At 42.0% G+C, this 24999-nt stretch overlaps 1 protein-coding gene across 5 annotated transcripts in view; it reads left to right on the top strand.

Moving 5' to 3' along the window:
* The window catches only part of LOC122558518 (adhesion G-protein coupled receptor G5-like), a 70725-nt gene that overhangs the window by 35778 nt on the left and 9948 nt on the right, over nucleotides 1-24999 (top strand). For all 5 annotated transcript variants that reach the window (XM_043707197.1, XM_043707195.1, XM_043707196.1 and 2 more), the window contains 11 exons: nucleotides 716-757; nucleotides 3081-3122; nucleotides 4384-4416; nucleotides 7076-7160; nucleotides 8660-8810; nucleotides 12811-12951; nucleotides 14914-15033; nucleotides 17060-17105; nucleotides 17188-17291; nucleotides 18390-18517; nucleotides 23225-23493. In XM_043707197.1, coding sequence (XP_043563132.1) covers nucleotides 716-757; nucleotides 3081-3122; nucleotides 4384-4416; nucleotides 7076-7160; nucleotides 8660-8810; nucleotides 12811-12951; nucleotides 14914-15033; nucleotides 17060-17105; nucleotides 17188-17291; nucleotides 18390-18517; nucleotides 23225-23493 — 1161 coding nt within the window. The remainder of the gene's footprint in view (nucleotides 1-715; nucleotides 758-3080; nucleotides 3123-4383; nucleotides 4417-7075; nucleotides 7161-8659; nucleotides 8811-12810; nucleotides 12952-14913; nucleotides 15034-17059; nucleotides 17106-17187; nucleotides 17292-18389; nucleotides 18518-23224; nucleotides 23494-24999) is intronic.

Below are 24999 nucleotides of genomic sequence, written 5' to 3'. Positions count from 1 at the left end.
AGTAACTTGCCTCCTCTCTCCTCAAAGAATGTCCACCATCTACAAGGTACAAATCCAGTGTATGATAGTATATTCCTGTATGGGTGCAGCTTCAACAACACTCAAGTTGTTTGACATCATCTAGGACAAAGCTGTCCACTTGATTTACGTCCCAACCAATACCTTCACCATTCACTCCTTCAGCCAGCAATGCACAGTGGCAGCAGTGTGTACTGTCAATTAGGAGAGAGCCGCAGATACATGGGAACACCACCTCTCCTGCAAGTTCCCCTCTAAGCCATATAGCCATCCTGATTTATAGCTATATAATCGTTCCTTCACAGTCGCTGGTTCAAATCCTGGACCTCCACTGCTCCAGTTAAAAAGTAACATTGCCAAAGTCCCCGAGAGGTGCTATTTCAGTGGAGAGAGAAATGGCTGGTGGTGGCTCATTGTGAGGGGAGAGGTTGAGAAGGACAGTCCTTCATGGTGACCTCAGCTGGTGTGGGACTGAGCCCACATTGTGTGCATCAGCCTGCATTGCAAACCAGCTCTCCAGCCAACTGACCTCATAATGGCCAAAGATTAATATTGACAAACACAGTGGAAATGAAACAATATCCAAAGAGAGAGAATATTAGTTGGCATCACTGACGTGAGAACGAAAATCAGTCTGCTCTCAACAAAAGAGATTTCAATTTCCAAACCTTATAGCTGCCTTTTTTTATCCCTACAGACAGTGACTGTCAGAAAATCTGCAAAACAATAAAAGACAAAGGTCAGTGATCTCATAAACACAAAATAAAAATTGCTGTCACCATGCTAAATGGGGCAGACTTTGAACAGATCTAGAAAATTAATATTTGGAATCCATGAAGCACTGTGGGCCAGCAGCAGCAGCAGAACTGAACTCGAGCGCAATCTGTAACCTCATGGCCCAGCATATTGCCCACTCAACCATTACCATCAAGCCAGGGGATTAACCCTGGTTGAATGGAGAGTGCAGGAGGGCATGCCAGGAGCAGAACAGGCATTGCTAAAAATGCGACGATAAACTGTTGTAGCTGCCAGACAGGATTAGCTGTGTACCTAGCAGAAACAGCGTGCAATGGACAGAGCTAAGTGATCCCATAACCATCAGAGCTAAGCACTGCAGTGCTGCCACTTCCAGTCATGAATCATGGTCTACAATTAAACAATGAACAGGAGGACCATGGTCTCTGACTTTAACCATCCCCAATGATGGGGAAGCCCAGCACATCGGTGCAATAAACAAGGCAAATCATTTCAGACATCTTCAGTTAGAAATGCTGAGTGGATGTCATGTCGGCCTCCATATATATAGAATGATGTAAAGAAATGGTTGGATGCACAGGATACTGCAAGGATATGGGCCCTGACAACATTTTGATAATAGTACTGAAGACTTGTGTTCTTCAACTTGCTTCTCCCTTAGCCAAGCTGTTCCAATACAGCTATAGCACTGGCATCTACCTGAAATTTCAAGAATTGTTCAGGTATGTCCTGTATATAAAAAACAGGACAAAGCCAACTCAGCCAATTATCCCATATAGTCTATTCTCAATCATTAGGAAAGGGATAGTGCCATCAGGCAGCACTTTCTCAGCAATAACCTGCTCAGAGATGCTCAGTTTGGTATTGCCAGGACCACTCAGCTCCTGACCTCATTACAGCCTCAGTCCAAACATGGACAAAGGAGGTGAGGTCAAAAGGGGACGTAAAGGTAACTGACCTTGATATCAAGGTAGTATTTGACCAAGTGTAACAAAACTGAAGTCAAATGGAAATCTCTCCACTGATTACTGTTATTCCTGGAACACAGGAGGACAGTGGTGGTTGCTGGAGGTCAGTCATTTCAGTTCCAGGACATCTCTGTCGCAGTTACTCAGGGTAGTATTCTGGGTGCAAACACCTCTATCAGCTTCCAGTATCCAGCACAAGTTCAGAAATGGGAATGTTCTCTGATGATTGTACAATGTTGACTAACATTCCCAAGTCCTCGATTCTGAAGCAGCCTGTGTCTCTACGCAGCAAACTGTAGGCAACATCCAGGTTTGGGTTGATAAGTGCCTTGTAATATTTCGGTCACACAAGTACCAGGCAATAGCTATCTCCAACTAATGAGAATCCAACCATTGCCCCCTGACATTCAACGTCAATGGTAATTACTAATCCCCCATTATCACCATCCTGAGGGATACAACTGACCAGAATCTGAACTGGACATTCACACAAATAAGCTGGCTACAAAAATACATCAAAGGTTGGGAATTCTGTGGTGAGTAATTTGCCTTCTCACTCCTCAAAGCCTAACCATCATCTACAATGTATAAATCAAGCATGTGATGGAATATGCCCCAGTTGCCTGGATAGGTGCAGCTCCAACAACACTCAAAACGTTTGAAACCATTTAGCATTTGGGACTTATTCTATCACACTCTTGATTTACATCCCAACTAATACTCCATCATTCACTCCCTCAGCCAGCAATGCACAGTGGCAGCAGTGTGTACTGTGTATGATGCTGTCCTGAGTTAACTCACTGAGACTCCCTTGACAGCAGCTTCCAAGCCTGCAACCTCTATCAAGGAGAAGGAGAGAGCCGCAGATACATGGGAGCATCACCTCTCCTGTAAGTTTCCCTCTAAGCCATAACCCACTCTGACATGTGACTATATCATGGTTCCTTCACTGTTGCTGTATCAACATCCTGGAACTCCAATGCTAGAGATCAAAAGTAACATTGCCAAAGTCCCCAGGAGCTGCTGTTCCAATGGAGAGAGAGATGGCTGGTGGTGGCTCAATGTGAGGGGGGAGGTTGAGAAGGTGAATCTTTCACGGTCACCTCAGCTGGTAGGGGTACTAAACAAGCACTGTTGGCATCACTCTGCATTGCAAACCAGCTGTCCAGGTAACTCAGCTAACTAGCCAAAGATCAATATTGAAAAACCCAATGGAAATAAACCAGCACTCAAAGATAGATTGACATCACTGATGTAAGAACTAAAAACAGAATTCTGTCAATAAATGAAGTTTACTTTTTATTTCCAAACCTTACAGCTGTCTTCTTTATCTTACAGACAGAGTTTGTAAGAAAATTTGCAAAAAGGGGAGATCAAAAGGTCAGTGATCTCATAAACAAAAATAAAAGGAAAAATATCATCATTATTGCACAAAAAGAGAGAAGATGAAAGTAGGAAATGGTGCATTCGTGAAGCATTTGTTACACCCTCATAGTTTCCCAAAGTGTGCGACAGATGGTGAAATAATTTTGATGTTTAGTCATTGTTAAACATAGCAGCCAATGTTTGCACAGCAAGGACCCACGATTAGAGCATAGTTGAATGATTAGAATTGTGATTTAATGCTGTTGGCCATGGGATAATGTAGAGAGCTGTCTCAAAGACTCATCAAGCAACAGCCTGACATAGTTATACTCACAGAGTCATACCTGACAGACAATGTCCCAGACACCACCATCACCATCCCTGGATATGTCCTGTCCCACCAGCAGGCCAGATCCAGCAGAGGTGGCAGCACAGTGGTATATAGTTGGGAGGGAGTTTCCCTTGGAGTTCTCAACATTAGTTCCAGACCCCATGAAGTCTGAAGCCATCAGGTTATATATGGGCAAGGAAACCTCCTGCTGATTACCACGTACCATCCTCCCTCAGCTGAGGAATCAATGGTCCTCCATGTTGAATAACACTTGGAAGAAACAATGAGGGTGGCAAGGGCACAGAATGTATTCTGGGTGGGGGATTTCAATGTCAATTCAATGCTGAAATGCTGCAGTACTGATTGAGCTGGTCAGGTCCTAAAGGACATCCATGCTAGACAGTGTCTGCAGCAGATAATGAGGGAACCCACAAGAAGGAAGAAACATACTTGACCTCATCCTTACCAATGTACTGGCTTCTGAAGTATCTGTCCAGGCCAGTGTTGGTAAGAGTGACCACCACACAGTCCTCGTGGAGACAAAACCATTGACAATACCCTCCACAGTGTTGTGTGGCACTGTCACTGTGTAAATGGGGCAGCCTTTGAACAGATGCAGCATCCAAGATTGGGAATCCATGAAGCATCATGGACCATCAATAGCAGCAGAATTGTACTCCAGCACAATCTGTCACCTCCTGGCCCAGGATATTCCCCACTCCACCATTACCATCAAGCCAGAGGATCAACCCTGGTTCAGTGGAGAATACAAGAGGGCATGCCAGGAGCAGCACCAGGTATACCGAAAAATATGATGATGAACTGCTGAAGCTCCCAAACAGGACTACCAGTGTACCAAGCAGAAACAGCATGCAATGGGCAGAGTTAAGTGATCCCATAACCATCAGAACTAAGTTCTAAGCTGTCTTTATTTTATCTCCACAGATGATTGTTGTGAGAATTACTGCCAACCCAAAGGTCAGTGATCAAATAAACACAAAATTAAAAAAAGTCACAATTATTGTACAAGAAGAGTGAAGATGAAAGTAAGAAATTGTGCATTTATAAAGCACCTGTCACAACCCCAAAATTTACCAAAGTGTGTGATATTCTTTGAATGTTTAGTCTTTCTTAAACATGACAGCCGATGTTTGTACATCAAGGCTCCATGATTAGAGAATAGTTGGGCGATTTGAGCTGAGTTTCAATGTCATTGGACGTAAGATAAATATTGGCCAGAATATGTCTTCTGTTCATCCTCAAATAGAGTTTTCAGATCTTTTACATTTAAATTTACATGGACAGAATTGCAGATTAAACACAACATCTGGATCATTGAAATGACGACTGAGTCCATCTATTTAAGTGCCTGTAGTGAGGTTTCAGCTGTTTAGCTGGGTGGCAATGACAGAGTGGTTCTCTCCCGAGACTATCACAGAGACCCAGGTAATGTTCTGGGGACCTGGGTTTGAATCCAATGACCATGTTGTCCATCATTGATTGTCAGGAAAATAACCATCCTACTCACTAATGCCCGTCAGGGAAGGATGGCTACCATCATCACCTGGTCTGGCTGACATGTGACTCCAGACCAACAGCAATGTGATTGACTCTTAACTGCCCTCTGTAATTGTGTAGCCAGCTACTTGGTTGTACCAACTGGTAGAAACAAAAAAATAGAATGGAAACAGCTGGACCACCTGGCATTGACCTAGGTACTGGGAACAACAAAGGCAAACACAGCCCTGTTGAACCTGCAAAGTCCTCCTTACTAATATCTGGCGGCTAGTGCCAAAATTGTGACAGCTGTCCCACAGACTAGGCAAAAATGCCCTGACATATTTATCCTCACAGACAGGTTTCCCATTACTGAGAGCAGCACCAGGTTCCAGCCTTCATGTGTACACTTTGAGGTTCGTGTACCTGTGGTCTGGCCTTTGATAGATGTCAAACAAAGCACGGGTCCTAATACTCCCACCCCCCAGGAAGGGCAGCATTTGTTGCTCGACCCATTACCCTCAAGAAGGTGAAGCTGGATCAACACATCAGAGAGAAAGAAATGGGAAGTTATATTGATGTGGTTGGGTGAAGAAGGTAGGAGGATACTCATATAAACAGTGGTACTGACCAGTTGGGCTGTTTCTGTGCTGTCAATGGAACTTGACATGGTTTGATGTCATGAATTAAGATGGACCAAATGTCTGGTTTTTAATCAAACACCTCATCTTGGAATTAGGTGATGTCAGATGTACTTTTTTTTTGTGTTTTGAGAAGGGGATAATTGAGGAACTTATCCAAATCACACTTCCTCTTGCCCTGTACTGGCTGTGCAGAAATCTGCAATCTGTATTGATCCTGAAACCCCATTTATCCTGGGAATTCTGGCAGGAGAACAGCAGAGCTCCAGGGAAATGGATGTCTACTTAAAAACAAACAAACAGGGGAAGGTGAGTCTCATTCACCAGCCCATGCCACCATTTACTGAGACCACGTCTGATCTTCCACTTCAGCAACATTTTCCTGCAGTCTCTGTATGAGCGGTGATCATGTCAGTGAGCTCATAACTGAGAGTTCCAAACTAATATCCTGAGGATGTGAGCTCGAATCCCACCCTGGGAATGTGTAATTGGGCTTTGAATCAAAATCTGGAGTCATACAACACGGAAACAGACCCTTCGGTCCAAACCAATCTATTCGCACCTGGCCTGTACCCATCCAGATGCCTTTTAAATATTGCAATTGTGTTAGCCTACTGGTGACTTTGAAATCATTGCTGGTCAGGTATAATCATAGAATCCCTACAGTGTGGAAACAGGCCCTTCGGCCCAACAAGTCCACACTGACCTTTCAAAGAGTATCCCACCCAAACCTAATACTCTACATTTACCCCTGATTTATGCACCTAACCTACACATCCCTGAACGCTATGAGAAATTTAGCATGGCCAATTCAAATAACCTGTACATCTTTGGACTGTGGGAGGAAGCTCATGGAGAGAATGTGCAAACTCCACACAAACAGTTGGCCAAGGCTGGGATTGAACCCGGGTCCCTAGCACTGTCAGCCAGCATTGCTAACCACTGAGACAATGTGCCACCCAGTATCCATCAGGTTAATGAATATGCTGAGCTTAGTTTATCTGGCCTCCATGTGACTCCAGACCCACAGCTGTCTTCTCAGTACTAGGGCAGTTCAGGATGGGTAATAAATATTGGCCCAGTCAGTTATAGCAAAGTGAATTTATGGATTTAGAATAGAAATCCCTTGATGTTTATAATCTCTCAATCTGAGCATCCACAGTCCCCTGGAGAAGGAATTCCTCATGTCAGTCTGAAATAACCTGCCCCTCATTATGTTACCTGGTCTGGATTACATCCCTCCTCACTCTACCATCCAATTTCCAGGCTGATATATAATAATAAACTGCTGTTAAGAAATGGTTAGTAGGCTCCAACTTGACATTTCATCTCATGAGTAGTTGGACACAGCTCTTTAAACCATCGATCCATGTTTTATTTAAAAACACTGACTTGTTTAACCACTGTTAACATCGAGAAGCATGATGGAATTTAAAAAAGAGAGAGCACTAATTACGTTTAAGAGACTCAGTCGATATTCTTTTATCATTTCATTTCAGAAACTCTAACATCAGATAAATGTGAGGCATTTGTCCAGAATCTAACTACAACATGCAATCTACAGGCAAAGAACATTAAGAACAAGTAAGTGTATGTGGTTGATATTTTCAGCGCAGAACATGGATCAGGATCAGGATCAGGATCGGGAAAAGGCCTGGGTTTATAATTGATTAGTTGATTGAATTGGAATTAGAGCAGAACAGACCTGATGAAGGGTTTCAGCCCAAAACATGGGCCTTCCTGCCCCTCGGAAGTTGTCTGACCTGCTGTGCTTTTCCAGCTCCACATCTACTGACTCTGGCTTCCAGCATCAGCAATCCTTACTATCTTCATGATGCTGTTAAAATGATGTATTCTGTTTTTATCAGCTTTTTGCCTAAACTTCTAGAATACGGATCATTGAGGGGAGGCTGAATGCCTAGTGGTGCTATCGCTAAGTGATTAATCCAAAGACCCAGGTACTGTTCTGAAGTCCTGGGTTCAAATCTCACTACAGCAGATGGTAAATTCCAATTCAATAAAAATCTGGCTTTAAGGATCTAATTGTGAACATCGTTGATTTTTGTACATGTGTTGTTGGTGTGGAACCATTGTTGTGGAACCATTCGCATTGAGATGAGGAATTCCTTCTCCAGAGGGCTGTGGAGGTTCGGCTGTTGCGTTTGTTCAAGGCTCAGGTTGAGAGATTATAAACATCAAGGGATTTCTTTTTTAAATCCATAAATTCACATTGCTATCACTGACTGGGCCAATATTTATTACCCATCCCTAACTAGTACTGAGAAGACAGCTGAGAGTCAACCACATTTCTGTGGGTCTGGAGTCACATGGAGGCCAGGTAAGCTAAGCTCAGCACATTCATTAACCTGATAGATATTCGGATGGCATGTTGGCTCAGTGTTTAGCACTGAAGGCTCACAATGCTAGGGACCAGGGTTTAATACCAGCTTTGGGCAACTGTCTGTGTGGAGCTTGCACATTCTCTCTGTGGGTTTCCCCTGATTAGGTGAATTGGTCATGCTAAATTACCCAATGTGATCTTTGGTTGAGATTATAACATTTACGACACAGAATGCTATATCTGATTCCACTAGAGTTGAACCCTATTGGGGGATATTAACAAGTGTAATGAAGTTCAGGCCATTATTGTAGGCCAAAGACTGGAAAGTGCACAGCTAGTGACAACCACAGTGAAGACAGATCCCACAAACTGCTCAGCAGCCCCCTCGGTCAGTAGTAATTGGTATTACAAACATCCCTTAAACTCTGACTTTTTCTCATAAGGAAGAGACATTTTCCTCCCAGGATCTCACCTCTGATTTCCCTCAAACATAGCTCTTATTCAGCCTGGAAGCTTTCTTTCATTTTCTTTGGCCTGCAATAATGATCAAGAAACAACCTCATAACCTTCGAATATCTCAGCAGCAGTCCACCATCCAGCTGCTCAATCTCTTCTCCCAAGACTGTATCCGGCTGGATCCACAAGGCTGCATCCCAGCGTCTAACCACTTCAATTAGCTGATAATCGCTTACTTTACTATCTACTTTACTCATCTTGTGTATTTTAAAATCTCTTGTTACAGATTACAAAGGAGATGTATAAGAGCCACAGCTAATTGTGAAGCTTCTGACAAAGACAGTATTACACAAATACACTCAAGATATAAAGCTTATTGTAGAAAATTAACCAACTCAAGTTTTAAAGGAATAACACTTGTTGCCAATTCTTCATGGGTAAGTAATTTTCACTAACTCTGTGCCTAGCAAAGCTACAACTACAGGTACAGACAACATAGCATCTCTGACCTGATTTTTCAACGTGCACAGAAATGTTTGCCTTGTAACATCAAATCTGACGTGGCATCCTATATATTTATAATTTTCAAAGTTCATATTTGAGGCTAGATTTTTATCTCAATATGTTTTAAGTACTAATATATATTGATGAACATAAAAGGAATTGAATGAGATTTAAATTAAATATTCATCTCAAATATACTAGCCTCACCTTAAACTAAAATAAAGAACTGTGGGCACTGGAGGTCTGAAACCAAACCAGAAACTGAAGTCTGATGAAGAGATACGAGACTTGAAACATTAATTCTGCTTTCTTCCCACAGATGCTGCTGCCAGACTTGCTGAGTTTCTCCAGCATTTTCTGTTCTTGTTTGTGAGTTGCCTCACTCTGCTTGGGAATAAATGCGCTCTTCATGTTTTTAGGCCTCTAACTGCATACATCAGCAGCAAGGAATACAGGCTGCCTCTGGGAATTGGGTAGGGTAATTGATTAAATATGAAACCAAACTTAGTACACACTGATACAGGGATAAGCTTATATTAAGTTATATAAAAATGGGAGAAAGAGATACAATTAGGCCTATTGTGATACATGATCCAGTGGATAGCGCAACCTCAGACATCAACCATTCACCCCAAAGCAATGAAAAACCCAACACTGCCAATGCTCGAAATCTGAAAGATATACAGAAAATGCTGGAGAAACCCAGCAAGTCTGGCAGCATCTGTGGAGAAAGAAACAGTGTAAACATTTCAAGTCCAGTATGAGCCTTCTTTGGAATGCTGAAGGAATAAATTCCAAGGAAGAATCATGCTTGCCTCAGAACGTTAACTTTCTCTTTATCTTCAAGTAATGTTGAGAAACAAAAAAAAGTTTATTTGAATTCAGGGAAGATCTGTAAAATTGACCTTTAACTGGCACAGTAACTGAATTAACAAAGTTCAGCTAAAATAGAATAAAAAGTAATATCAAGCCGGAGCAGGTTCAGAAAATGCATAAGATAAAGCTACATAGTGTTACGGGTAAAGTATTGGCACGGATAGGGGATTGATTGACCAACAGGTAGCAAAGAGTGGGGATAAATGAGTGCTAGGAGAAAGCAAAGACTGCAGATGCTGGAGATCAGAGTCAAAACATGTGGCATTTGCAAAGCACAGCCAGTCAGGCAGCATCTGAGGAGCAGGAGAGTCGACGTTTCAGGAATGATGAAGAGCGTACGCTCGAAGCATTGACTCTACTGTCGCTTGGACGCTGCCTGACCGGCTGCATTTTTGCAGCACCACACTTTTTGACTTTGCTAAATGAGTGCTTTACTGGTTGGCAATCAGTAACTAGTGGTGTGCCTCAGGGATCAATGTTGGGACCACACAATTTATGTGATGATTGGAGTTGGGGACCACGTGCAGTGTGTCAAAGTTTGCAGATGATTGGCAGAGCAAAGCGTGCAGAAGACTGTGAAACTTGGCAGAGAAACATAGATACTTTAAGTGAGTGGGCAAAAGTCTGTCGGATGGAACACAATGGTAATAAATGTGAAGTCATCCATTTTGGTAGGAGTAACGGTAAAAAGGACTATTGTTGTTATGTTGCCATAGTCTTATGAGATCATAGGGGCTGCTGTCTCATTAGAGAGAGAAGCAACTAGTGGTGACTTAACCTGAGGGCCACCAGGCCTCGGGCAAGGGAAGAGGTTGAAAAGGAGAATCCATTATGGTAACCTCAAAGCAGTGATGGGAATTGAATCCACACTGCTCTGTAAACCAACGATCTAGCCAACTGAACTAAACCAATTCCCGAAAAGACTATTACTTAAATGGTAAAATGTTGCAGTATGCTGCTGTGCAGCAGGACCTGGTTGTCCTTGTGCATGAATCACAGAAGGTTGGTCTGCAGGTACAAAAGGTAATTAGGAAGGCAAATGGAATGTTGTCTTTCATTGCTAAAGGGGCTGAGTTTAAAAGCAGGGAGGTTATATTGCAGCTGTACTGGGTACTGGTGAGGCCACACCTGGAGTACTGTGTGCAGTTTTGGTCTCCTTCCTTGAGAAAGAATGTACTGACACTGGAGGGGGTGCAGAGGGGTTCACTAGGTTGGAGTTAAGTGGGTTGACATATGAGGAAAGACCGAGTAGACTGGGTACTGGGTACTGGTCAGGCCACATCTGGAGTACTGTGTGCAGTTTTGGTCTCCTTCCTTGAGAAAGAATGTACTGACACTGGAGGAGGTGCAGAGGGGGTTCACTAGGTTGGAGTTGAGTGGGTTGACATATGAGGAAAGACCGAGTAGACTGGGATTATATTCATTGGAATTTTGAAGAAATTGGGGAGGGGGAGTCTTAAAGAAACATAAAATTATGAAGGAATAGATAAGATCGAAGTAGAGAGGATGTTTCCACTGGCAGATTAAACTAGGACAAGAGGGCATAGCTTCAAAATTAGAGGAAGCAGATTTAGGACTGAATTGAGAAGGAGATTCTTCACCCAGAGGGTTGTAAATCTATGAAATTCTCTGCCCAATGAAATAGTTGACGCTACTTCAGTAAACATTTTTAAAGCTAAGATCGATATTTGTTTTAACCATGAAGGAATTAAGGGTTGTGGTGAGAGGGCAGGTGAGTGGAGCAGAGGATCTTATTGAATAGAGGACCAGGCTGGGAGGGCCAGATGGCCTACTGCTGCTCCCCGTTCCTATCTTCTGATGTTCCTATGTAAAACATTTACCAGGATGTTGCTGGGAGTGGAGGGCATGGGTTCTAAGGAGAGGCTGCATCGGCAGGGTCTTTTTTTCACTGGAGGAGTATAGGAGGTTGAGAGGTGACCTTATAGAGGTTTATAAAATCATGAGGGCCATAGGTGAGGTAAATGGCAGGTGTCTTTTACCCCGGAGTGGACAATTTCAAGACTAGAGGATCTATTTTTAGTGTGAGAGCAGTAATATTTTAAAAGTATGTGAGGGGCAATGCTTTTACACAGAGAATGGTTCATGTGTGGAATGACCATCCAGAGGAAGTGGTGGATCTGAGTACAGTTACAACATTTAAAAGGTGTGTAAAAACATCTCTGGACAAGTTGATTAGAAAATATCTAGGTTGATAAACCCTTGGACTAGGTGAGCTTTCTTTCTTTGATTTCTTTCAAGCCATATTTAAGAAATTCATCTCTGCTTTTATTCTATTCATTATTCCCACTGTCTCCCCTTTTACTGCTACATTAGCAGCATCTAATCCTGTAGTGAAGACATATGCCATGTGGTATAGTACGTTACAGAGCTACTGTTGCAAAAAGGAAAATTTCCTTTTTGTTCTCGAATAAGCCCTATCCTTCTTTTAACTTCCATTTCATTACTAATGTGTTAGCTGTTAATTTATTCTCATTCTTGTTCATTTCCTCTCTTATTCCCTTTCTCAGATTTCCTCTATGCTTTCTAAAGTAGGCTTGTTTTTTTTTAACAATACTATAAGCATACAATTGTCCTATTACTCATTGTTTTATTTTATTCTATTCTTTCTATCCCCATAACTAGAAAAAGCACAGCTTCCTGCTTTGATGGATTGGAAATACCATTTTCTTAAACATTGCAGACAATTTTCCAAACTTTACAGAGCAGGAGAGTTATATACCATGACAGCTTTGATAGTTCCAGCGTTTTCATCGACATTTCATGATTACTCATGTCTACTTTGAACAATTCAATGAACAATTAAAGTTTTGAAAAGGTTACTTACTTCTCCCAAAGGGTCAACTGAACAGGCCCAAAATAATACACTACCTCACCTAAAGGTTAAATTACCCAAACAATAATTCTAATTAGAAATTATCCTTTTTTTTCAGTGTTTTAGTATCTGATTTTCATGCATGTGCCATTCCAAATGAACCTTATCTATAAATTATGATTGATGAACAGAAATGTGAAATAGTTATTTATTTTGTTGTGCAGGTCGGTGAAAGAACCACTCAAGAACAAAATGTTGACATTGAGGTTGTCCTCCCAGAGGAATTGTTCAGGAAATCAATGGAGCAGCAGAATGATTTCTCGAGCATCACTTTTTCATTATTCAATGATACAGCACTGTTTGAGGTAAAGTGCTTCAATTCTGCACTGATGTCTGTATGCACCTCCCACCACTTCAATTCAAAAAGGAGAAAGTAGAAAGGAACTTCTCATAACACAAGGAAGGCTACATTCGATCAACTGGGGAGTAGTGAACAGGCCACTAACAGCTCACGCATTTTTTCTGAATTGTATTTTGCAAACTCCTTTGCTGGCAAAGTCAACATTAATAGAATCATAGAGTCATAGAGATGTACAGCATGGAAACAAACCCTTCGGTCTATGACTAACTGTTGTGTGTCACAATTAACTGGGCAAAGTAATTGCCATCTAACCCTAATCTTAATCCCTTTTATTCACTTTTAGGAATAAGGGAGGTAGTCTGTATGTTTGAAGTGTATTCAAGGCTGAAATAGACCGATTACCGGGTTAAGATAGGAGGCTTGGTCTGGGTGGGATGTTCTTCGAACAGTCAGTGTGGACTTGATGGCTGAATGGCCTACTTGCACACTGTAAGGAATCAAGGGTTATGGGCTAAAGGCAGGAAAATGGCAGTAAGGATTAGCAGAGCAGCCAAGATCTCATTGAATGGTGGAACAGATATGATGGGCTGAATGGACAACTTCTCCTCCTTCACCTGATGAATTTATGGTCTTATCTCTGTAACCTCCTCCAGTCCCGACAATCCTTCCTAGCACTGTAGCATTCTCCAGCCTTTCCGAACCTCTAGATCAATGTACACTCCTCCAGAACCTACAAGCCTCCCTATCTCTGTAACTTCCTCAACTCTCGCTAAAGGGGACTTGATAGGATGGATGGATGGATACTTTTGTCAAGGACAAAAGAGTAATGGGCCACAGTTTGATAACAGGAGTCCATCCTTTTAAAACTGAGATGTGGAAGGCTTTGTTTTCCTCTTGGAGAGCCGTGAGTCCACGGAATTCTTTTCCTTAGAAAACACAGGAGGCTCAGTCATTGATTTTGCTCAAGGCAGCAGTGAATAGATTTCTGATCAACAAGGGAGTCTAGGGTTATGGTAGTCAGACAGAAAAGTGGAGTTGAGACAACAACCATGATCATACAGAATGACAGAGCAGACTCGAAGGAGTACAATGACCTGGGTCTGTTCTACATCCTAATTCCTATCGCTGTACAAAATGTACAGAGATCCAACAAATACATTGCATAATTTCATCCCCAGTTGGATGTGAGAATCACTGACTGGGCCAGCATTTATTGCCCATCTTTAATTTCCCTGGTAAAAGGTGGTGGTGAGCTGCCTTCTTGAATCATTGCTGTCCTTGTGAACTCAACACAACCACAGTGCTGTTAGGAAGAGAGTTCAGGAATGTTCACCCAGTGACAATGATGGAATGTCAAGCTAGTTTCATGTCAGGATGGTGTGTGGCTCGGAGGAGAACTGGCAGGTGCTGGTGTTCCTACGCATCTGTTCCCCTTGCCCTTCTTGGTGTTGGAGGTTGTGGGTTAGGAAGATGCCATTGAAATGTTCCCATCGTGTGCCCTTTGACATTACCTCTGACTTTCAGAGATACAGGTGCCAATGCACCTTCTGGGTTACAGGGAACATTGTTAGTTGGTAAGCTCTCCCTGGATCCATAACATAAGATCCCCCTGGTTTCTGAATCTCTGAAGTCAGTGCAGTTAGCTTCAGATAATATAACATTTGCAAATTACCTGTCCAGCTCTGAAAGCCATGGAATATGAACAGTCCTGTGTTTCAGAGTCTCTTTGACTTCATCTCACTACCCTGTCCATTAAAGTCCTTTGTTATCACTTTGTGTTCCACAGGAGGGACAGGATTCCATCCTATTAGACTATTAAGGAATGCCCACACGAGGTGAAACCCTGTGTGTGGACCCTAACACTAGTTTGGCCCTAGTTACTTACACTTGAACTGTTTAAAATACCTAAAGTGCAGTACACATTGCAGTACATTGCTGACAGTTCTCCTGGCTTCTTTCTCCACAGGACGAAAAAAACAGTACTATCTTAAACAATAACGTGATTGAAGTTGCTGTAGGAAACACAAGCATTCATAACCTCACTGAGTATGTGAATATTACAATTAATCATAAGTCAAAAATGCTGGTAAGAAAATCTTCAGTAATTCCCAAGAATTTTGAGGAATGAGGAGACTGTTATGTTGATTGAATTTTATCCTTTTTGTCCCCAAATTGACATTATAACAACCTATTCGGTTTTCTACATATGTTTTTGTTCAATTTTAAATGGCTCAGAACTGACAGAACATTTATCACCCTGTGTAAAGTATAAAGTAAAGTTCTTTGTTCATCTGATTTAAGCAATCTAAGCTTTGAAATTCTACTTCTTATCGCTCATGGAATCATAGAATCCTTACAGTGTGGAAGCAGGCCATTCAGTCTATCAAGTCCATGCTGACTGTCCAAAGAACATCCCACCTATACCCAGTATCCTATCTTAACTCGGAATACCGGCATTTCCCATGGCTAATCCACCAAACCTACACATCCCTGGACACTATGGGATTGAGCATGGCCAATCCACCTGACCTGCACAACTTTAGACTGTGGGGGGAAATCGGAGCACCTTCAGAAACCCACTCAGACATGGGGAGAAGATGCAAACTCCACAGACGCTCAAGGGTGGAATCAAACCTGTGTCCCTGGTGCTGTGATGCAGCAGTGCTAATCAATGAGCCACTGTGCCACTCTGTTTTGGAGATATTGGTTTATTTTTTCAGCTATGAGTATCTGCTGGAGTTTGCGGTGGATAGCAGTCAGTGAATCAAGCAGCTCTCACATCAGCGCTGCCATTTTAAAATAAAACCCTCTAGTTATCTCTTAAATACAGACAGCTTCAGGAAGGACCCCACACCCGAGCTCATTAAAAGGATCGTCAGCTACTCACATGGCAGCTGTTGGTTGTTTTTATTGATGAGTTGTGACAATTATACTACGCTCAAGTGGTTTCTGAACATCTGAGAAACTTTGTACATCCCTTCTGTCCTATTACATCAAATGTATTCCTCGCTCCTGAAGTCTCTTCTACCACCAACTCCTGCATCATGTCTGGGTGGAGTGCTCCTTCTCTTTGAAAGTTTCAAGTTGGTTTTAAGTAGCACAGACAAGTTTTAAGACAATGTTCACATCACACAAATGTGAGCATTATTCCATCTGTTCTGGTTAATTTCTTTAAGTACACACTCCCTTCTTACATGGATGCATAAGCTGACCTGCTCACATGTTGCAGTTTAAATTTAAATTCATGTTAATCTTTCGGCCGGGAGCTTGACCACCCTGTAGGTATTTTCCTCACCAACCTATTCCGATATAATATGACATAGTCTTGGAGCAGGTGGGACTTGTACTGGGGCCTCCTGGCCCTGAGGTGGGGGTAAATCACAGCACCAAAGGAACTGTCTTCCTAAGCCTGTATGTGTGTGCTAATTAGCACATTAACCAAATTAATCATCACATTGTGATATCTGCACCCATTGTCGAGGGCTATCCAGTTCACTCACCTTCATGTTGGTGACTGCCTCAATCTTACACCAAGGCTATTGATAGCGATCTTCTGGAACTTCTCCTGGTTTACCTCCTGCACACCTCAAGGGCTGTGTTGATACCCACTAAGGCACATCACTGAGGATGCAGACATGCTCCCACTTGTACATTGATGTGAGCCAGTTTTAGGTGTGCAACAAGAATCCAGCAAAAAATGAGGCCACCCGAGTCATTGGTTTAACTCCACTTTATAGGCTCCACAATAGAACTCCAACCCTGTAAAAGCCACATGTTAAGAAAGTCTCTCAATTTCCTGAGGACCATCTAAATTCACTTTCAATCATTTGAATGTTATGACAACGGTTCCTTTACTACTGGGGGTGTTCAAACATTAAATAATGGCTAACCAAGGGAACATTTGTGCCCGGATGTGTAAATGCACAGTTTAATTGTTATAATCCAAATGTGAGGTGCAATCATAGTCTAAATCAATCTTAGGTTAAGCATTGTCATATACAAACACTGGTCTCTGTTTGTGGTATACCTGTAGTTTAATAGGCATTTCAATAGATTTGTAGTGAAACACCAACTAGCCAAACAAAACATTTCAATTTATTTTTGAATTTCAGAATAACTTCTCTCAACATTGTGTCTTCTGGTCTGAAAATGAAGATGGTAAGTAAAAGACTTGTCAAACTATTACAGTTAATATTAGAAAAAACCAATTCTCTAATTTTAGACAAACCTTATGTTACAGACAACTCAACAGGTCATTGGGATTCTACTGGTTGTAAAACAACAGTTCAGGATGGCCATACCATATGTCAGTGTGACCATCTCTCCTACTTTGCTGTGTTACTGGTAAGTTTTGGACTGATGTCTTTTGTCTGAGAGATCTGTCATTCCTGATGAAGAGCTTATGCTTGAAATGTCGACTCTCCTGCTCCTCAGATGCTGCCTGAAAGGCTGTGCTTTTCCAGCACCACACTTCTTGACTGTGTGTTAGTCGTTGCCAATAGGCAACTCACTCTTTTCACTGAATCTCCTCAAAATATTTCCTTTATTTCGCATTGTCATCTTCTACAGACTTTTCAACCTTCCTTCACAGTCTTCCTTGCCTACTGCTTTGCCAGAGTTTCAGTGCAAACTTGTCGAGATTTCTGACTATCCCTACTCAGAGCCCAAGGACTGACATTAACTGAGCTACTCAGTTTTCAATTCTCTCTCTCTCATCGATGGGTTTTGAGGACGTAGCAGCTGAAATTGCACAATATCCAAGAGGATACTCTTCAATGCAGTTGTGCCACTGGACGTGAAGTACAATGCAACTTCTGCCCACGGCTTTACACTGGACACAGGGCCATGTCAACACTGGAACCAGCATCTGCACCTAATTCAGGTGGCAGGGACATCAGAGCCTCACAGCTGTACATGCTGCTCTGAGAAAAAAGCCAGGGGTTTTCCTAGCCAAAGTCAGAAAGGGATAAAGTTTACTAACGGTGAACCTCAATAATGCATGGTACCACTTGCAATAACCTTCAGGCATCCAGTCACATGTCGGACCTGAAACAGAATTTAAATTTGCTGTGAACCTGTGTTTAGGAGACATAACCTGATGAGATTACTAGGACAGCCTTTGGCTGGTTGTGAGTGGGCTAGCCCAAGTGTCGACAACCATTGCCCCAGTTGAATCTAGATTCCTCTGTAGGAGTTATCCCAGAAGAGGACTTGGAGAATGGCTCCATTTCTAACCTAGCATTTCAAGTGCAGCCTCACCAGGATTCTACACACACTAACAAAAGTTTCTTTCAATGTACAGTTACTTGCATTTGAGCTGATCCTACTAATCAAGTAGCTTAATCCCAGTGTTTTGAACTGGTACAAGAGACAGGCTATTTATTCTGGGTGAGACAGGATTTAACTCTTACTCATTGTGGTCTATGCCTTCATTTCCCAAAGGACTTCAGTAATACCAACAACACCGTGGATGAGAAAGTTTTGATTTCATTGATGTACATCTCACAGATTGGTTGTGGTATTTCTGCCATCTTCTCAGCCACCACAATAATCATTTACTGTGTATTCAGGTAAGTCACACATCTGCTCAGTGAATACAATCAGATTGTCACCAATGGGATTGTCTTCCAATAATTCCAATAGCGTTGGATCATGTATCATTTTCCACATTTCTCAGACCAATCCCTCAGATGATGTTTCACTTTGTTGAGCTATATATCATTAAAGTAAGTGGAATGTTGGGTCTGTCTGCAGGAAGTAACTTGGTTGAAGCAATGGGTGGCTTGTCATAACTGAATCTATCTTGTCCTTTATTCAAAACTTTTTCGCATTGGTGCAAGTTAAAAGCTCAGGAACAATAGACAACAGTTTTATTTTGATTGCAGGGTGTTATATTATCATCACTGGCTGTTGAGGAGGAAGGGATTGATGTTAAGGTGGGGCATTGGATGGACAGACGGAAAAGCTGTGGCAACTTTTCTTTCAAAATAAGACGGGATAAATTCCTGTGAGGCAGGTGACTCAGCCTCAGAGTCACTAAAGGGAAAGTGCAGTATGGTTTTAAAGGGTAGGCCTGCTAGAACAAGAACAAGCCCCAAATCAAGACCCCGGCCACAACTCTTTATAATTTGTATAAATTATTTGAATGTAGGGATCAAAAGTATGTTTGTTAAATTTGCTGATAGTGTGGAGATAGGTAGGAAAGTTACTTGTGAAGAGAATATAAGGAGCCAACAAAGGGATGTAAACAGGCTAAGTGAGTAATCAGAGATCTGGTGAGTTGTATAGAACATAGAACATTACAGCGTAGTACAGACCCTTCGACCCCCGATGTTGCGCCAGCCTGAGAAACCAATCTGAAGCCCATCTAACCTACACTATTCCATTATCATCCATATGTCTATCCAAAGACTATTTAAATGCCTTTAAAGTTGGCGAATCCTCTACTGTTGTAGGCAGGTTGTTCCACACCCCTACTCTGAGTAAAGAAACTACCGCTGATATCTATCCTATACCTATCTCCCCTCAATTTAAAGCTATGTCCCCTCGTGCTAGCCATCACCATCCAAGGAAAAAGGCTCTCACTGTCCACCCTATCTAACCCTCTGATCATCTTATATGTCTCAATTAAGTCACCTTTCAACCTTCTTCTCTCTAATGAAAACAGCCTCAAGACCCTCAGCTTTTCCTCATAAGGCCTACCCTCCACACCAGGCAACATCCTCGTAAATCTCCTCTGCACCCTTTCCAAAGCTTCCACATCTTCTCTATAATGCAGTGACCAGAACTGTATGCAATACTCCAAGTGCAGCTGCAACAGAGGTTTGTACAGCTGCAGCATGACCTCAAGGCTCCGAAACTCAATCCCTTTACTAATAAAAGCTAACACACCATACGCCTTCTTAACAACGCTATCAAAATGGGTGGCAACTTTCAGGGATCTATGTACATGGACACCAAGATCTCTCTGCTCATCTACACTAACAAGAATCTTACCATTAGCCCACTACTCTGCATTCCTGTTATTCCTTCCAAAGTGAATCACTTCACACTTTTCTGCATTAAACTCCCTTTTCCACCTCTCAGCCCACCTCTGTAACCTACAACACCCTCTGCACTGTCCACAACTCTACCGAACTTAGTGTCATATGCAAATTTACTAACACATCCTTCTACGCCCTCATCCAGGTCATTTATAAAAATGACAAACAGCAGTGGACCCAAAACAGATCCTTGCAGTACACCGCTAGTAACTGAACTCCAGGATGAACATCTCCCATCAACCACAACTTTCTAACCTTTCTTTCAGCTAGCCAATTTCTGGCCCAAACCACCAAATCACCCTCCATCCTATGCCTCCGTATTTTGTGCAATAGTCTTCCATGGGAAACCTTATCAAATGCCTTACTGAAATCGATATATACCACATTAATCGCTTTACCCTCATCCACCTGTTTGGTCACCTTCTCAAAGAACTCAATAAGGTTTGTGAGGCATGACCTACCCTTCACAAAACCATGTTGACTATCCCTAATCAACTTATTCCTCTCTAGATGATTATAAATCCTATCTCTGATAACCTTTTCCAACACCTTATCCATAAATGAAGTAAGGCTCACAGGTCTATAATTACCAGGGTTGTCTCTACCCCACCTCTTGAACAAGGGGACAACATTTTCTATCCTCCAGTCTTCTGGCACTATTCCTGTAGACAATGGCGACATAAGGATCAAAGCCAAAGGTTCTGCAATCTCCTCCCTGGCTTCCCAGAGAATCCTAGGATAAATCCCATCTGGCCCAGGTGACTTACCTATTTTCTCACTTTCCAGAATTGCTAACACCTCTTCCTTGTGAACCTCAATCCCATCTAATCTAGTAGTATGTATCTCAGTATTCTCCTCGACAACATTGTCTTATTCACAACAGTGTGAATACTGATGAAACATATTCATTTATCACTTCCCCTATCTCCTCTGACTCCACGCATAACTTCCCACTACTATCCTTGATTGGCCCTAATCTTACTCTAGTCATTCTTTTATTCCTGATACGTCTAAAAAAATTCTTGATCCTATCTGCCAATGACTTCTCAAGTCCCTTCCTGGCTCTTCTTAGCCCTCTCTTTATACATTGTGTGCAAGTATGAAATGTCCATTTTGGCATAAAAACATTTTTAAAAGCTTTTCACCTAAATGGTGTGAGGCTGCAGAGCTCTGAGATGCTCATTTTCCTCGTGCATAAATCACATGCAATATTTTGTTCTGAGTTGAAGAAAAATGTCAGCCAGTGAAGATTATGATCCTGAAATTCCAGTCACTTGTTATTTTCATTCTCCAGCCCACACTCGCTCTGACCTCTCTACCTTCAGCTGCTGACTCTGTTCCAATGGAATGTGAGCTCGAAGAAGCAGCTTAGCTTTTAATTAGACACTATATAGTTTTCTAGAATCAAAATTGAGTTCTGCAATTTCAGATCATGTATTTTACCTTTGTGGTTTTGAAAGGGAGCAGGAAGTGATGATTCTCCTTTTCATACTTACATCGCTTCTGGATATACCTAATGTTTCTGCACTTGTCCCATGAACACTTCCTTTGTCATGAACTGTCATTGCCTTTGAATGTTGGTTCCGTTACCTCTCTCCTATCACCGACCTTTCCTCCAGTTCTCCTGCCACATACACACATTTGCCTCTGCACTCACGTAATGCCTATGATATCTCAAATTTCTTCCTGTTGTAATGAAAGGTCATCGACCTTGTCACGCCGGGCTCAATTTTACCAGACATTGGCTACGTGTCAATTGGCTTGATGATAGGAGACAAGGCGGTGGTAGAGAGTTGTTGTTCAGACTGGAGGCCTGTGGCCAGCGGTGTTGGTGCTGGGTCTGCTGTGTGTCATTTATATAAACGGTTTGGATGAGAATTTAGAAGGCATGGTTAGTAAGTTTGCAGTTGATGCCAAAATTGGTGGCTAGTAGACAGTGAAGAAAAGTACAATGTGACCTTGATCAATTGGGTCAAGGGCTGAAGAGTGATAGATGGAGTTTATTTTGGATAAATATCAGACATTGCATTTTGTTAAGTGAACAAGAGCAACGCTTATATAGTTAATGTAACAGGTCTCATTCCTGATGAAGACCTTTTGCCCGAAACGTCGATTTTCCTGCTCCTCAGATGCTGCCTGACCTGCTGTGCTTTTCCAGCACCAATATAATCCTGACTCTAATTTCCACATCTGCAGTACTCACTTCTGCCTTATACAGTTAATGGTAGAGCCCTGGGTAGTGTTGTAGAACAGAGAGACTGAAGGGTTTGGGTGCATGGTTCTTTGAAAGTTGTGCCACAGGTCGACAGTGATTAAGAAGGCATTTAGCACAGTTGTCTTCACTGCTCAGACCATTGAGTATTGGAGATGGGACGTCATGTTGAAGATGTACAGGGTGTTGGTGAGGCCTCGTCTGAAGTACTGTGTGCAGTTCTGGTCGCCCTTTTATAGGAAGGATATTATTAAACCGGAGATGTTGCTGGGACTTGAGGGTTTGTGTTATAAGGAGAGGGTGGATAGGCTAGGACATTTTTCACTGGAGCACAGGTGGTTGAGGAGTGAGCTTATAGAGTTCTCGAGGGGCATAAAGAAGGTGAATAACAAAGGTCTTTTCCCTCTGGTGGGGGAGTTCAAAACTAGGGGCTATATTTTTAAGGCAAGAGTAGAAAGCTTTAAAAGAGACTTGAGGGGCAATGTTTTCACACAGAGGGTGGTTTCTACACGGAATGAACTGCCAGATGAAGTGGTGGATGCAGGTACAGTTACAACCTTAAAAAAATATTTGGGTAGATACATGAATAGGGAAGGTTTAGATGGAATCTAAACAGTGTGGAATCAGGCCATTCAACCCATTGAGTCCACAGTGACCCTCTGAAGAGTAGCCCACCCAGACCTATATCTCCCAACCCTATTCCTGTAACCCTGCATTTCTCATGGCCAGTCTACCTAGACTGTGCATCTTTAGACTGTGGGTGCAAACCCACAAAGAGAATGTGCAAACTCTACACAGATAGTTGCCTCAGGGTGGAACTAAACCCAGGTCCCTCACACTGTGAGGCAGCAGTGCTAACCACTGAGCGACCATGCTGCCTAAAGTTAATGAAAGCAAGCCTGTAAAGGGAGCTTGAACACACATAATATACTGCTAATTCTAAAGGCGTCTGAAGTATATATAACTAACCGCCCTCACAATGTTGGTAAAACATTTTGTTTTTCTTTCGACTTTGTGTTTAGGAAAATTAAAAGCGATCAAGTCACAAAGATCCACATGAATCTCTGTGCTGCCATATTTCTCCTGAATGTGAACTTCTTGACCAACGTGTGGCTCAGTATGGTGAAAAATGAAAGTCTATGTAAGACCATTGCTGTTTTTCTACATTATTCATTGCTGTGTACTTTTACCTGGATGGGAATTGAAGCATTTCAGCTGTACCTGCTGCTGATCAAAGTTTTCAACACCTACATAAAATACTACATACAAAAACTGGCTGTTATAGGTTGGGGTGAGTAAGAATGATTTTCCTTTCACATTTTGTTGGCTGATGTATTGATGTTACTTTGTGTTTTACACACAAAACTTTAATTGTCCTAAATTTTTGAAATAGTGTGCAGAGGTCAGGTATCTAATGGATAGTCAAAACCAGGTCCTCCCTAAACATAAGACTGCAATTACATCTTCCAGTTCTAACACTGGTTTCCGATTCCTAACTTTCTAAACTCAAACTCTGCAAGATTTCAAACATACTCTGATAGATGTCATTGTTTCTAACACGGGCCTCTACGTTTAGCTGTCTCTTCCTCTACTCACAGGTTTTTTTTTGCCCCTGCTTGATGTTTTCCCTTCATTTTAACAAAACATTGTCGCTTGTATTCCAATACCCAAATTAGTTCCTCTCTGGTCTCAAATATAGATTTTCCTTATACCTCCACCACATTATTAAGGAAATGAGGGATGGGCAGTAAACTTTGACCTAGCCAGAGATGCCCTCATCCCATGTATAAGTGAAAGAAATGTTAGTATCATTTTGATTGAGATGAAATTCATCCTCAGAATAACCCCTCTCTTGTTATGGTAATGAAAGGACATGATTTAACATGAAGGGGACTGAGACAGAGGATATTCAGAAAATGAGAAACATTGTGCCCTTTAAGCCCACTCCTGTGTACTTGGTCCATACCTCTTTGGTGGCGAGATACTTTACTCAGGAGAGGTTGCTGGATTATAGTAATATCTGGAATGTTATAAATTAGCAGTTCCATGTTGAAAAGACAATATGATAGAAGTTAATATGCTCAGTAAGTGCCTTTCATTTGGTGAAAGATAAATCTGTCCTTCAGATTTGTGTAGTATTTTTACAGTCAGCCTTTCTCTAGCTAACTTTCAGAAAGATCATCTGAGAGGTGAGGCTGGTCTAACATTGTCACAAAAGGGAATTTGGATTGTAATCCACAACCATGTAAAATGTTTTCCTCTTTGTTCAAAAAAATTGTCAAGGGTGCTTTCTTCTGCATCTAATAGTGCTCCTTCTGAGCCAAAATTGAAAGGAAAAGATGTCCTTTCTTCAACATTAGCAACAATAGACAATAGACAATAGGTGCAGGAGTAGGCCATTCTGCCTTTTGAGCCTGCACCACCATTCAATATGATCATGGCTGATCATCCTTAATCAGTATCCTGTTCCTGCCTTATCTCTACAACCCTTGATTCCACTATCCTTGAGAGCTCTATCCAACTCTTTCTTAAATGAATCCAGTGACTGGGCCTCCACTGTCCTCTGGGGCATAGCATTCCACACAGCCACCACTCTCTGGGTGAAGAAGTTTCTCCTCATCTCTGTCCTAAATGGTCTCCCCCGTATTTTTAAGCTGTGTCCTCTGGTTCGGCACTCACCTATCAGCGGAAACATGTTTCCTGCCTCCAGAGTGTCCAATCCTTTAATAATCTTATATGTCTCAATCAGATCCCCTCTCAGTCTTCTAAACTCAAGGGTATACAAGCCCAGTCGCTC

The sequence above is a fragment of the Chiloscyllium plagiosum genome, chromosome 17, assembly GCF_004010195.1.
Source record: "Chiloscyllium plagiosum isolate BGI_BamShark_2017 chromosome 17, ASM401019v2, whole genome shotgun sequence".
NCBI classification, from domain to species: domain Eukaryota; kingdom Metazoa; phylum Chordata; class Chondrichthyes; order Orectolobiformes; family Hemiscylliidae; genus Chiloscyllium; species Chiloscyllium plagiosum.
The sequence above is the reverse complement of the archived record's forward strand: the minus strand, read 5'-3'. Positions and strand labels throughout refer to the sequence as shown.